We start from the raw sequence: 13081 nt of genomic DNA, 5'->3' as shown, positions 1-13081 counted from the left end.
CATCAAATGGAGTACATGGCGGGGTGGGGGGGGGGGGGCGACAAAAAGTAATAATCATCAGATGCTATACATAAATCAGGATTTTGTCTTTCCAAGCTCTAAAGCCCTCTCCATTCTGCCTCTTTTCCTTTCTTATTGCCATGAATCCTTTAAATATACAGTAAAACATATTCAATGTATACTTGGTTTGTGCTCTTCTGTGAATGAATCCCACACTTTCACAGTAACTGGGCATGGCCGCAGTGATTTTTCAAAAATTTTTGCTAACCTTCCTGCAGTTGTTATCTGGGCACCTGAGTTCCTGGTCAGGATAGCCATCGATGTCTGTATCTTTGCCGCACACATAACCATTTCCAGCCCAGCCGATTCCACACTATAGAAAGAAACAAAGGCAGCCGTAAGGAGGAGTCTGTCCTAAAATAGCGCATGCAGTCATTTTCTGTTCATGGGTGTAGGTCATAGAGCACATGACAAACATTGACAAGATGCTGGATAACCACACCTCATTAGATTGGGGGGGGGTCAACATTTCAGGATAGGGATGGGGTGAAAGAAGAAACAAATCTGGAGAGATGCACACAAAATTGTTACAAACACACTGAGTTTTGAAGAAGGGTCACTGGACTCAAAACACTAACTGTTTTCTTTCCACAGACGCTGCCTGTCCTGCTGAATTTCTCTAGCAATTTCTGTTTTTGTTTCAGATTTCCAGCATCCGTTGGTCCTTGTTTCATTTATTTGAGTTGATATTTGTTCATTCACACTTAAACAAGCTATATACTGTAAATTGACAACTAATGCATTGATTTTCAGACGATTAAAGTTTGTGTGCTATATACCATAAAAGCTAAAGTTAAGAAAAGGCAATTTCAACTTCTACATACACCAGACTAGTTTAATTGTGGGAAGATTACTTTCAAAACATTTTATTCAGTCATTGAAACTGAGCTTGTAACAATTTATTCCACAATTAACACAGGCAGGGCTGGAATTAGGTAATGGAAAATTTTGTCTAGTCTTAATGTTCTTAGTCACAAAAGCTTGCCTGGGACTGGATACTGTTAATTGCTGTATGCATTTATGTGTCAGAAAAACTGAGCACACATTCACTCATTAAGACTGCTTCATTCACACAGCAGATAGATTCCACTCTTTTGTTCGTTCTACCTCAGCCACCGAATCTCTTGAGACCTTGAAACATCCTACGACATCTCTAATTTCACAACACACTGAAGCATCCAGTTTCAATTGAAAGAGAAAGAGGACATTGGACTTGACTGAGTCATAGAGTGCTTTCTGTCACTGCGCTGCTTTCCTCTGTCAGTCCACAACACTCAATGCCATTCATTCACATGGAGTCAATGCTGAAAACTCACAGTACACAAAATGATGCCTTCCCTTTCCATAAAGCATTGTGCATTTGAGTGACAGGGGTTCAGGAGACTATTGCTGCAGCTCTTCTGTTGCTTGCAACCCCTCTCTTGGTCTCCAACATATCCAGACTGACAGGGCCCACATCTGAACGATCCCTAAGACAAACAGCAAAATAAATTACAAATCTGACAGACAAACAGACTGGAGTGAATCGTCGCCGACATTCTATTTTCTGTATATGACAATCAGTAGAATGGTACTTTACTGAAAAATAAACATCAATATTCATTTTAACTGTGAACGGATTGATTTTTAACATAATTACCATTCATTGTTTCCTCCTTTTGGTTAGCAGGTGGTGAATGAGGGCAGAGTAAGACTGAGACTAGAAAAAGAATAAAGCGAAAGATGCAGTACAAGAGAAGCAGCTTGAGGCACACAGTATTGGAGAGAGTGAACGATAGCAAACAGGACAGAGTGTGAGATAAATACAATGTGCAAAGCAGATTAAAAGCAACACAGTCCAGTGATAGAATTATGTGATGCAGTGGCAACGTCCCTAACTCTGAGCCAGAAGGTCCAGGTTCAAGTCCCACAAATTTTCAGGGTGTGTCATGTCTAAACAGGTTGATTAAAATAAATACAATGTAAAGTGAGACACCATTCCAGGAGAGCAAGTGTATGGGTGTGAGGGCAGTCCAGCACAGAAGAAACTTACAGAGTGAGGGAGATGTGAAATACGGGGCAAAGCATGTGAGAGAACTATCAATAAAGAACTATGAATAGAGACAGCAAATGCAGGTCTAAGAGAGACTGATTAAATTCAGAGGAGAGATGGCACAACATATTACAGGAGCAAAGCAGAGATACAACACAGTCAGAAATTCCACACATACACAGGAGAGATATTTTAATGGAGTCCACTTTGCCTAGTATCACCTCCTGAACCAGATCTCAAAGATTCCAATATTTCCCATCTCCAAAATCTCAAGGACCAAAATCCCTCCGATGCAATCTCAAAAGACTCTGTTTCTTTTTTATAACCCAAATGCTGAAAATCTTGATCACTCCCTGATCCAAGCCTGAGGACATTGATATATTCCCAGTTGAAATTCCGATGGCTCTTAACTCGGAACATGAGGATCCTAGTCTATTGCTAGCTCAAATCCCATCAAAAATGACAATCTCACCCCAATCTCTCAATCTGAACATCCTATTCTGAAAGACTTAAACTTTATTATCCAACCCCACTAAATCTTGATCACTTCCCCTCATTTCGCTCAGCATCTGAGTTATTATTAGGACCGTATTGTTCAAATCTTGATGATAAAAACATTTGTCTCCATTAGTAAAGATTACAGTGTCATGATGTCATGGGAAGAGGCCATTTGTCCCATCAAGTCCATGGTATCTTACTGTAAAACAATCCAATCAGTTTCATTCTCTGTAAGTGTATTTCAGACAAAGTGCCCATTCAATTTCCTTTTGAATTCATTGATCACCATTGCACCCATCAGCTCATAAGCAGTGAATGCCAGATCATTATCACTTGTTGTTTAAAAGGCTTTGCCTCACAATCCCTGCCCCCAACCCCCACCAAAGCTTTTATTCAAAACCTTGAATTTGTGCTCCCTTGTCCTTGTATGGTCAGCTAATGGCAACAGCTTTTCTTTGTCTACTTTAGCTAAGCCTGTCATAATGTTGTACACCTCTATTAAATCTCCCTGAATCTCCTTCACTTCAAGAATAATTCCAAGATAACCTTGTAGCTAACATTCCTCATCACACTTAGGTAATGCTCCTCTGAACTCGTCAAGGACCCTCACATCCTTCCTGAATTGAGCACAATGCTCTTGTTGTGGTCTAAGCAGAACATTATAAAAGCTCATCATAATCTCTTTGATTTTGTATTCATGAAACCCTAAATCCTAAATGCTATGCTGATAATGCTATTGGGGCCCACTGCATTCAAAAATCAACGTACCTACATTATCAGGTCTTTAGAATTGCACCATTAAATACATATTGTTTCCACCTATCCTTTTTCCTGAATGTATCAGCTGACATTCCTGAGTACTAAATTCCATCTGGGAATTGACTGCTACAGTATCTACATCCTGCTGCAGAGTACTGACCTATCAGGAGACCTAGGCATGACCTTCGTCAGGCCAAAGAGACAATACCAAACTAAGCTGGAGACCCAGACCAATCATGTCTTGTAAGACTTGCCACAAATGACAAAACGGGCTACAAAGTGAAATTGAACAGAATCACAGGCAACAATACATCCCAAGCTCAATGTATTCTATGCTCGCTTTGAACAGAAGGCCAGTGAAATTATGTCACCTATCCCAACAGCCTCAGTTGTACCCACATCCATGGTCAGCACCTCAGACGTTAGATCAGTCTTCATGGGCGTAAACCCACTGAAAACAACTGGCCCCAATTGAGTCCCTGGCCATGCACTCTGTCAGAGGTATTTGCAGATTTTTTAAAGCTTTCCTAGTGAGTGAATCTCCCAGTTCTTACATAGCTTCCAATTAGGGAACACTTGCATGTAGTCCTCTACACATGTACTAATGAAGTGAGTGACTGTAGCGGAATACTTGTTTATGTTGGCTGCTGAGTTCTTGAATATGGCCCAGTCCACTTACTCTAGGCAGTCCTGTAGAAGTCCTTCTGTTGCCTCAGACCAACACTGCACTACTTTCTGTATTGGGTCCTCATGCTTCAGTTTCTGCTTGTAGGCCAGGAGGACGAGCACAGTGTTGTGATTTGATTTTCAAAATGTAGGTGGGCAATGGAGCTGTAGGCGTCTTTGAAGGTAGGATAGCAATGGTCAAGGATGTTTAGGCTTCTGGTGGCACCACAGAAAGCATCCTATCTGGATGCATCACAGTGTGGTATGGCAACTGCTCTTCAACCATAAGAAACTAGAGAGTTGTGAACACAGCTCGGTCCATTACGAAACCAGCCTTCCATCCATTGTCTCTACCTATACTTCCCACTGCCTTGGGAAAGTGACCAACATAAGTAAAGGCCCTGCCCATCCCAGTTGTACTCTATTGCACCCTGTTCCATCTGGCAGAAGATGTAAAAGTTTGAATACATGTACAAATAGATTCAAGAACAGCTTCTTCCCCATTGTTATCAGACTTTGAAACAGACCTAGCAAATGTTAATTCTGATCTCTTTCTGCACTTTCTATGTGGCTGTAACACTGTATTTTGCACTCTGTTCTGCTACTTTGTATGACACGATCTGCCTGCAATAGCATGCAAAACAATACTTTTCACTGTATCTCAAGACATGTGACAACAATCAATCAAATCAATCATTCATTCATCTCTATTTGCCATATTTTAAGGAACATTGCTGTCTACCATCCTTCCATTTATAAAGTGAGTATTCACTATAAATCATTATTTTCTAGTATTAAGTCAGTGTTTCTATCCTAGCTGACGCACACCTTCCTACTTCATGAGTCTAAATTTCATTAACCAGCCATTTTTTTGCAGAACTTTGTCAAACAGTTTTCTCACAGTTTAACAGAAAAATGCTACTCTCTGTAACAAGCAGTTTTCAGGTTTTTGAATGAAATGCATTTAGGAGGTAGTGGACTTAATCAAGATCCTTACCATAGAGTTAATGCACTGGGAATTTTTAGCACATCCTCCATTCGTTCCATCACTACATTCATCTATATCAATGCAGACCTGTTGCAGATACAATTCATGGTTAATGATGCATTACAGTTCCCCATGAACATTATTTCCTAGCCTTTCTGACTTGCTTGAATGTAGTCAGTAAATCTTCAGCTGTCTGGACTGAGTTCTTGGGCACAACAATTCTACAAATTCACACTCCTAGATGTTTTATTTGCAATTTTGTGATTTGATTTGCGTTCAGCGCAGCATTTAGTGCAATCAGATCATAAGATATAGGAGGAAAAGTGGCCATTCAGCCCCTTGAGACTACTCTGCTATTCAGTGAGACCATAGCTGAGCTGATAATCTTTGACTGCCTCTCCTGCCTTTTCCTCATAGCACTTGATTTTTTTTGTCTCAGCATAAAGTAGACCAATAAAATTTCATTTTATGATACTCTATTTAAAATAACTTCACTAGCGGACTGAAAATAAAAATTTGTAGATTGGAGAGGTTGAGACTGTTTTCCGTTGAGAGGAGTATGATAAGGAAAGATCTCATTGAAGTTTACAAAACCATGAGTGTTCCAGACAGAGTAAATGTGAGGAAACCTATTGCTCATAAATGAATCGAGAATGAGAGGGCATTGATTTAAAATGATTTGCAACAGAAGTAAATGTGACTTGAGAAGAAACTTTTTCATGCAGGGAGTAGTTAGGGACTGGAAAGAAACTTTCAGAAAGTGTGGTGGAGGCACATTCAGTCAAGGCATTCAATAGAGTGTTGGATGATTACTCAATTAGAAGTAAGGTGCAGGTCTATGAGAAAAGGGGGAGAGGATTTGGCAGTACAGTATCTCAGTGGTTAACACTGCAGCCTCACAGCACTAGGGACCCAGGATTTGATCTCACCCCTGGGTGACTGTCTGTGTGGAGTTTGCACATTCTCCCTGTGTCTGTGTGGGTTTCCTCTGAGAGGTCTGGTTTCCTCTCACAGTCCAAAGATGTGTAGGCTGGTGGATTGGCCATGCTAAATTACCCATAGTATTCAGGGATGTGTAGATGAGGTGTGTTACAGGGGATGGGTCTGGGTGGGATGCTCTGAGGGTCGGTGTGGACTTGCTGTGCCACAGGGCCTGTTTCAACACTGTAGGGATTCTATGAGGATGGCACTAAGTCATGATGCTTATTTGAAGAACTAGTGCAGACATGATGGGCCGAACAGCCTTCTTCTGCATTGTAACCATTCTATGATTCTGTAAACAAAAAGGCATCAGCCATTTCCTCCAAGTAGATGCAAGTAAACAGTTGAAGACTGTTAGAAGCCAATAACAAATTTTATAGGTGTCTGCACTGATACTCTGAGATTTTCTGCGATTGTAAACTGCACTCACAAAGACTAGTAATGTTTCATTTGTCACATAATAATGAATAGATACAATGATGTGTTTCAATGTAATTTAGAATGTTCACTGTGTAATTGGAAACATAAGGAATGAACAAAGGGAAGGAAGAAAACTTTTACATTTATCTCAAAAGTTTAAAGTAGGCACCTGTCAGTTCCCATGGCGTCCAATTCTGAATAGGTTGTGGCTAGAAACAGGTGAAAAAGGACACTGAAAATTTGCTTGATTTTTTCAACTGGATCAGTATTATCCTTGAGGAAGCTGATGTCTACCCTCACATAATTTCACATACATGTGATTTCAGTCCTGCATCAACTGATGAAACTAGGGCTCAAAAATGATTGAATTAGGGTCCCATCAAGAGTTGAAATGCAAAACAAATCCTCCAACTGGAACTGAACTCATCCATTTGCAGCTTTAACGAAGATGGAACAAAGGGTGGGCAAGACATTCACTTCTGGGAAGTAGGTTGACCTTTTCAATCTTCTGAAGAGATGATATGTTTTTATATTAATCTGGGTGTCTTTTTAACCACAGGTGGCTGTATTTCTCATGTCTCACAAAACTAAGCAACTTAAAGGAGGTGAGAAGGCCTGAAATTCATGCGATGTGCTTTTACACCACTTCTTGAGGACAGCTGGAATAGGAGTTCCCTTGAGACCCAATAGTAAGCTGTTCCCTTAGGATGTGTTCTGATATCCTGCATCTCCCCATCGGCTGTATTTTGGCCATCACTGCTGCAAGAACCTGTCATCATTGGGTTTGAGCTTGTGCAATGGCTTGCTATCAAAATGGTTCTTTGTCTCTCAGTCAGGAGTTTGTGAATGACATCAGAACAACATTCTTCACTTAATTTGACTCGGATTTGTTTCCTAACTCACTCTCTGTTCTCCATTCCCATTCTTCCCACTGAGTTATTCCCCTTTCCATTCTCATTACCACTTCATTTGATCTAGAGGTTTACCTTCCCTTGGATCTCATCCTCTATCTTTTTCTAAGTTCCAGCTCTTTCTGCCTTGCATTCCCATGCTACCTAAATTCTCAGTTCCAATGCTCTTGACTCCCATTTCAACCTAACTCTAACTTTTGTTCTACTTTCGTTTGATTTCTGTTTCTTTGATCTCACTCCTATTTCCTGCTTACCCGCAATCCTTTTACTCTCTTGATTTGCAATATCCATGTAATTGTGCTTCCATGCAGCCCTTCATGCTATGCCTATTCCTTACCTGTTTATTTAGTGTTGCAAATTCCAATCCCACCCCATGGACTCTCTGTCCTGTATAACCTGCTGGACAATCCTCACACCTGAAGCCAGGGAAGGTATTCACGCAGCGAACTCCAGAAGAGCATGGATTCACTTGACACTACATTGAAAAATTAGTGATTAGCATCAAAACATACAAATCTAGACTGACTATTATTCAGATAAATACTTATAAAGAAAGAGATACCTATTGAGAAACAAACTCATTTTGTTTAATTGTAATGAAAAGTGGAATGATTATTAACTATAATGTATAGATATTATTGCAGGTTTTCCTACCTCATCTACATCGGTACACTGAATTCCATCACCGATATACCCTGTGGGGCAGGGACCACACTGGACTCCCTCCTGAGTCTCAGTACATTGTACACCTCGGAAACAAGAATGAGTAGTACATCTGGGTTTAGCAACAGTGGGGACCACTGGGGGTTCTACTTCTTCCTCCAAGTCAATCATTCCTACACCTAAAGTAGAAAATTTAGATAAACAGTAATTAATATACAGAGATAGTAGGAACTGCCTATGCTGGAGTCTGAGATAACAAAGTGTAGAGCTGGATGAACACAGCAGACCAGGCAGCATCAGGAGAGCAGAAAAGCTGATGTTTCGGGTCTGGACTCTTCTTCAGAAAATTATCAGTTATGCATTTGCCTGAATATTAGATTTATACTGGCACCGCAAAGCAGATTATCAGAAATTGACTGCGGCTTGTTCTCATCTTTATCAAGGTTTAAGTGTCACAGACCAATGTCGAGTGATAATACTTGTATTTACGTTACACCCCACATGTTGAAACATCTCAAAGTGTTTCATGTAATCAGTTACTTTTTAAACAGTGCTGACTATTGTTAATGCCCACTATGTTGGCTACATTGCAGTGTTGTTAGTCGCCAGTTTACCAGAAAATTACTTGAAGTGCTGGAAAAAAATTCGAAACACAAATATTGTACATAAGTAAAATGTACCATGTATGGACAACTATCCTGAACACTTGCTGTTAATTGTGGAAGGTTATGTTGCCAAAAACAAATATTAGTCTAATATATTTGAACTGTGAATAAATAGATAGAGTCACCATAGTGAGATGATCAGGCTGTTCTCTCACAAAACTGATGACTGGTCGTGGTTAGGGTTACCACGCCTCAGGCGAATGAAGAGAGTAATTCCTGGTACCCTCAGACCATGTGGGCATTGAACACATGCTATTGGAGCACCCTTTCTTGCAAACTGGTCTTCCCGCTAACTAACCCATGTCATACTGTAAATCAAATTTCTACTGTTTTAAATCTGCTATCCAGTGCCTTTCAAGAATGCTCTTTTTGGGATGGCACTGTCAACATTATTGTTCCTATTGCCTACAAGTCCCCAAGATTCCCTACTGAGAAGGACAAGATCTGAGATGTCATTGGGACTATCTCTAAATTGCTCTCTGTGTTACAAACTATCCTGATTTAGTTGTACTGTTTTTTCATCATCTTGGGCTCAAATCCCACTCCAGGGTCGGGTATATGAAAATCCAAGCTGGCAGTGCTAAGGAACCATTGCACTGCAGGAGATACCAACTTTAAGGTGAGATGTTGAACTAAAGTGCATCTATCCATTCAGGTAGATGTGAAAAATTCTATGTCACTACTTGGAATAAGAGCGAGTGTCCGAGCTCAATCAACGTCAGACACAGCAATAAGGTTACTTGCCAACTGTATCAGTGCCAATATTATTAACCAGAGCCATAATTTTAAAAGTAGTGTTGTCGGAACATAGAATGAATGAATTCAATGCCATTATGGAACATCAAATTCTCAAGTATTGCTCATAGTTCCCACATACCGAGTTCGAATTTGGGATCGTAGGTTCTGCATGGCGAAATAAAGTCAGCACTAGGGAGGGATTGAGCAATAGTCTGTAGTTTGCATGAAAATCGATTTTGGCCATGTAATTGGAAAGATGTTTTCACAGTCATCACCATGAGATGGATTGCTTTGGCAAATGCTATAATACCTGATCATTGTCCCCTACACCATTTCCAGGGCAGTGGGGGGGTGCGGTGCTGCATGTTTAGGCTCTGCCACTCACTAGTTTGCAGTTACAGAGATGCACAGGGAGTAGCTGGAGGCGGCAATGCAGGGTAGGGGGTAGAGAACGTTTCAAACTGACAACACCCCTGCTGGTTTACACTGGGCAGCTCTCCACTTTTAGGTGTTGCTATCTCAAATATTTTAGTTGCAGAATTTACCAAGGCAACTTGTCCAAATCTGGGACTAGCCCAATAAAGAATCCTCCCTTATTTGGAGGGTGTATAAGGAGAAGGTGAAGAGAATCTTTACCCATAGGGCCTTGCATACAGGCACCTAGGAATACGCAAGGAAACACTTGGAACTGAGATGCAGATAACCTCCCCCAAAGGAACAGTATGGCCTGCAGCAGCTAGGAATACTCCAGCTCTTGGCTCTGAACTGCCATCGGGAATCTTGGTATCTTCAAGCACTTCCTGGTTTGTGCAGAGAAAAGACTGTCATTTTGTTCTGAGGAAGGGTTACTGGACCCAAAACATTAACTGTGATTTTTTTCTTCACAGATGCTGTCAAGTCTGCTGAGCTTTCCCATCAACTGCTGTTTTTGTTCCTGATTTACGCATCCACAGTTCTTTTGGTTGTAATTTTGCTTCTTCAGTTAGGTATTGATGGATGCACATAAGCGGAAAGCCAGGCATTTTGTTTTGATCTGAATATAGTGTCTTACTATTTGCACTAATGTCACAGAGTTATAGAATCATAGAGTTATACAGCACAGAAACAGACCCTTCAGTCCATCTTTTCTGTGCCATTCAGATATTCTAAACTGACTTAGTCCCATTTGTCAGCATTTGGCCCAGATCCCTGTAAACACTTCCTATTCATAAGCCCATCCAAATGCCTTTTAAATGTGTTATTTTAGTGAACACAGCTTCTTATTCTGTGCCCTGAGACCGTAATACCATAGCACACACTTGGCAGTGAGTTGGCATTATGTGTCATTATCCATTTTGGCAGAAAGAACAACAATAAGTATAGTATCTAAACAGTGAGAGATTACAGATTTATGAGATGCAGACAGATCTGGGTGTCCGAGTGCATGGATCCCAAAAAGGCAGAATTAGAAACAGGTAAGCCATTCGGAATGTTAATAAAATGTTATCACTTGCTGGAGGGAGATTAAAAAGTGGGGAGGTTGTGCTTTCACTGGTGTGACCTCATCGGGAGTATTGCGTACAGCATCGGTCACTTGTTTAGGGTTGAGAGGAGCGACCAATATATGATTGAGGATTTAACGTATGTGTAAGATCTCAGCTGACAGACACCAATAAGGTGTGACAGTGGGGACAAGTAGGGTCTGGGATAAAGATATTGGGGGAGGGTAATTAGGGAGTGTTACACCTTGGGGGAGCCCTTTCATGTGCCTCCTTGGGGGGGGGAGGGAAAAACATTTACCCCTGCCAGCTAGCACCACATGTAGGGAAAGCTGAGAGGCTGGATTGGTCTTGCCACTAGTTAATTCCTTGTGGAGGCAGAATTAGATCCTTAATAGTTGTTAATTGGTCACCAGGATGCCTCAATAGAGGCTGGCACCCCAATGCGCAGGCTGTTGGGATAAAATTTTGGTGGGGACAGAAATATCTGGATAGGCCATGGTGCCTACCAGACTTAATGTACCTTATGGTGAAACCTTCATTGAACTGGGTAAAAGTTCCAGGTATTGCCTCAGTGAATATCCCTGTCTCTCCACTTCGACAAGAGTCCCCAGGCTGGATGTTGTTAACCAAGTTCCATCAGTTCTTAGGTGGGAGACTAAGTGGAACATTTGTATGATGCTGGGGATTTGTAATCAGGCATGACCTTATTCACTTTGTGCACTTTCCAACTCTGGGCCCCAGATATATGAAGGTGGAGTGTGTGTCAAATGTGTTAGACAGAGAAGGAAGAAGAGAAATTATTCAAAATAAAAACACACTTGAGAGAGTAAAATATCTTGTCCTTCACATCAAATATTATCAGTACACTTCAAAGGCACAGTTAAAAATGCAATAACATTAAAATGCTCACCGCATGCCTGACATTCTGCAATGGTGTGACGCAAAAGTGTGGTTTCTGTGACCTGTCGAAACAAAATAGAGTTTATGTAACGTTCAAAGATCAAGTAACAAAAGAGGTTGTACAGCAGACAGCATTTTAGGTAAGGTTAACCAAGGGCAGGAAACAAGGCTTCACTATGCTCACAAAAACAGAAAGAAATGTGGATGCTGTAAATCAGGAACAAAGAACAAAGTTGCTGGAAAAGCTCAGCAGGTCTGGCAGCATCTGTGAAGGAAAAAAAAACAGAGCTAATGTCCCCAGATCTGAAATGTTAACTCTGTTCTTTTCCTTCACAGATGCTGCCAGACCTGCTGAGCTTTTCCAGAAATCTTGTTTTTGTTCTTCACTGTGTTATGTGTTACAGGATGAAGAAAATTAAAGGCAAAAGCGATCATAGGGCATCATAGGAGGAGGTGGCGGCACAGTGAACAACGGACTAGTAATCCACTGCACCAGGCTGACGTCCTGCTGTAACTACCGGGTGAACAAACTCGGGTTCACTGATGCTCTTCAGGGAAGGGAATTATCTTGTTGTCGGTAAAACACTACAAGTTACCTTTAAGATAATAAAATGTGAGGCTGGATGAACACAGCAGGCCAAGCAGCATCTCAGGAGCACAAAAGCTGACGTTTCTGGCCTAGACCCTTCATCAGAGAGGGGGATGGGGACAGGGTTCTGGAATAAATAGGGAGAGACGGGGAGGCGGACCGAAGATGGAGAGAAAAGAAGATAGGTGGAGAGAGTGTAGGTGGGGAGGTAGGGAGGGGATAGGTCAGTCCAGGGAAGACGGACAGGTCAAGGAGGTGGGATGAGGTTAGTAGGTAGCTGGGGGTGCGGCTTGAGGTGGGACGAAGGGATGGGTGAGAGGAAGAACAGGTTAGGGAGGCAGAGACAGGTTGGACTGGTTTTGGGATGCAGTGGGTGGAGGGGAAGAGCTGGGCTGGTTGTGTGGAGCAGTGGGGGGAGGGGACGAACTGGGCTGGTATAGGGATGCAGTTGGGGAAGGGGAGATCTTGAAACTGGTGAAGTCCACATTGATACCATTAGGCTGCAGGGTTCCCAGGCGGAATATGAGTTGCTGTTCCTGCAACCTTCGGGTGGCATCATTGTGGCACTGCAGGAGGCCCATGATGGACATGTCATCTAAAGAATGGGAGGGGGAGTGGAAATGGTTTGCGACTGGGAGGTGCAGTTGTTTATAGTGAACTGAGCGGAGGTGTTCTGCAAAGCGGTCCCCAAGCCTCCTGTTTGGTTTCCCCAATGTAGAGGAAGCCACAC

The 13081-nt window shown here is 41.8% G+C and overlaps 1 protein-coding gene across 1 annotated transcript in view; it reads right to left on the bottom strand.

Moving 5' to 3' along the window:
* The window catches only part of thbs4a (thrombospondin 4a), a 135116-nt gene that overhangs the window by 57831 nt on the left and 64204 nt on the right, over positions 1 to 13081 (bottom strand). Inside the window, exons 6-11 of the mRNA XM_048528285.2 lie at positions 11773 to 11824; positions 7970 to 8157; positions 7653 to 7790; positions 5013 to 5090; positions 1377 to 1529; positions 269 to 373 (exon numbers count right to left, since the gene is read on the bottom strand). Of these exons, the coding sequence (XP_048384242.1) occupies positions 269 to 373; positions 1377 to 1529; positions 5013 to 5090; positions 7653 to 7790; positions 7970 to 8157; positions 11773 to 11824 (714 nt within the window). The remainder of the gene's footprint in view (positions 1 to 268; positions 374 to 1376; positions 1530 to 5012; positions 5091 to 7652; positions 7791 to 7969; positions 8158 to 11772; positions 11825 to 13081) is intronic.

This window comes from Stegostoma tigrinum, chromosome 3 (genome assembly GCF_030684315.1).
Source record: "Stegostoma tigrinum isolate sSteTig4 chromosome 3, sSteTig4.hap1, whole genome shotgun sequence".
NCBI classification, from domain to species: Eukaryota; Metazoa; Chordata; class Chondrichthyes; order Orectolobiformes; family Stegostomatidae; genus Stegostoma; species Stegostoma tigrinum.
This window is presented reverse-complemented; position numbering and strand designations above follow the sequence as displayed.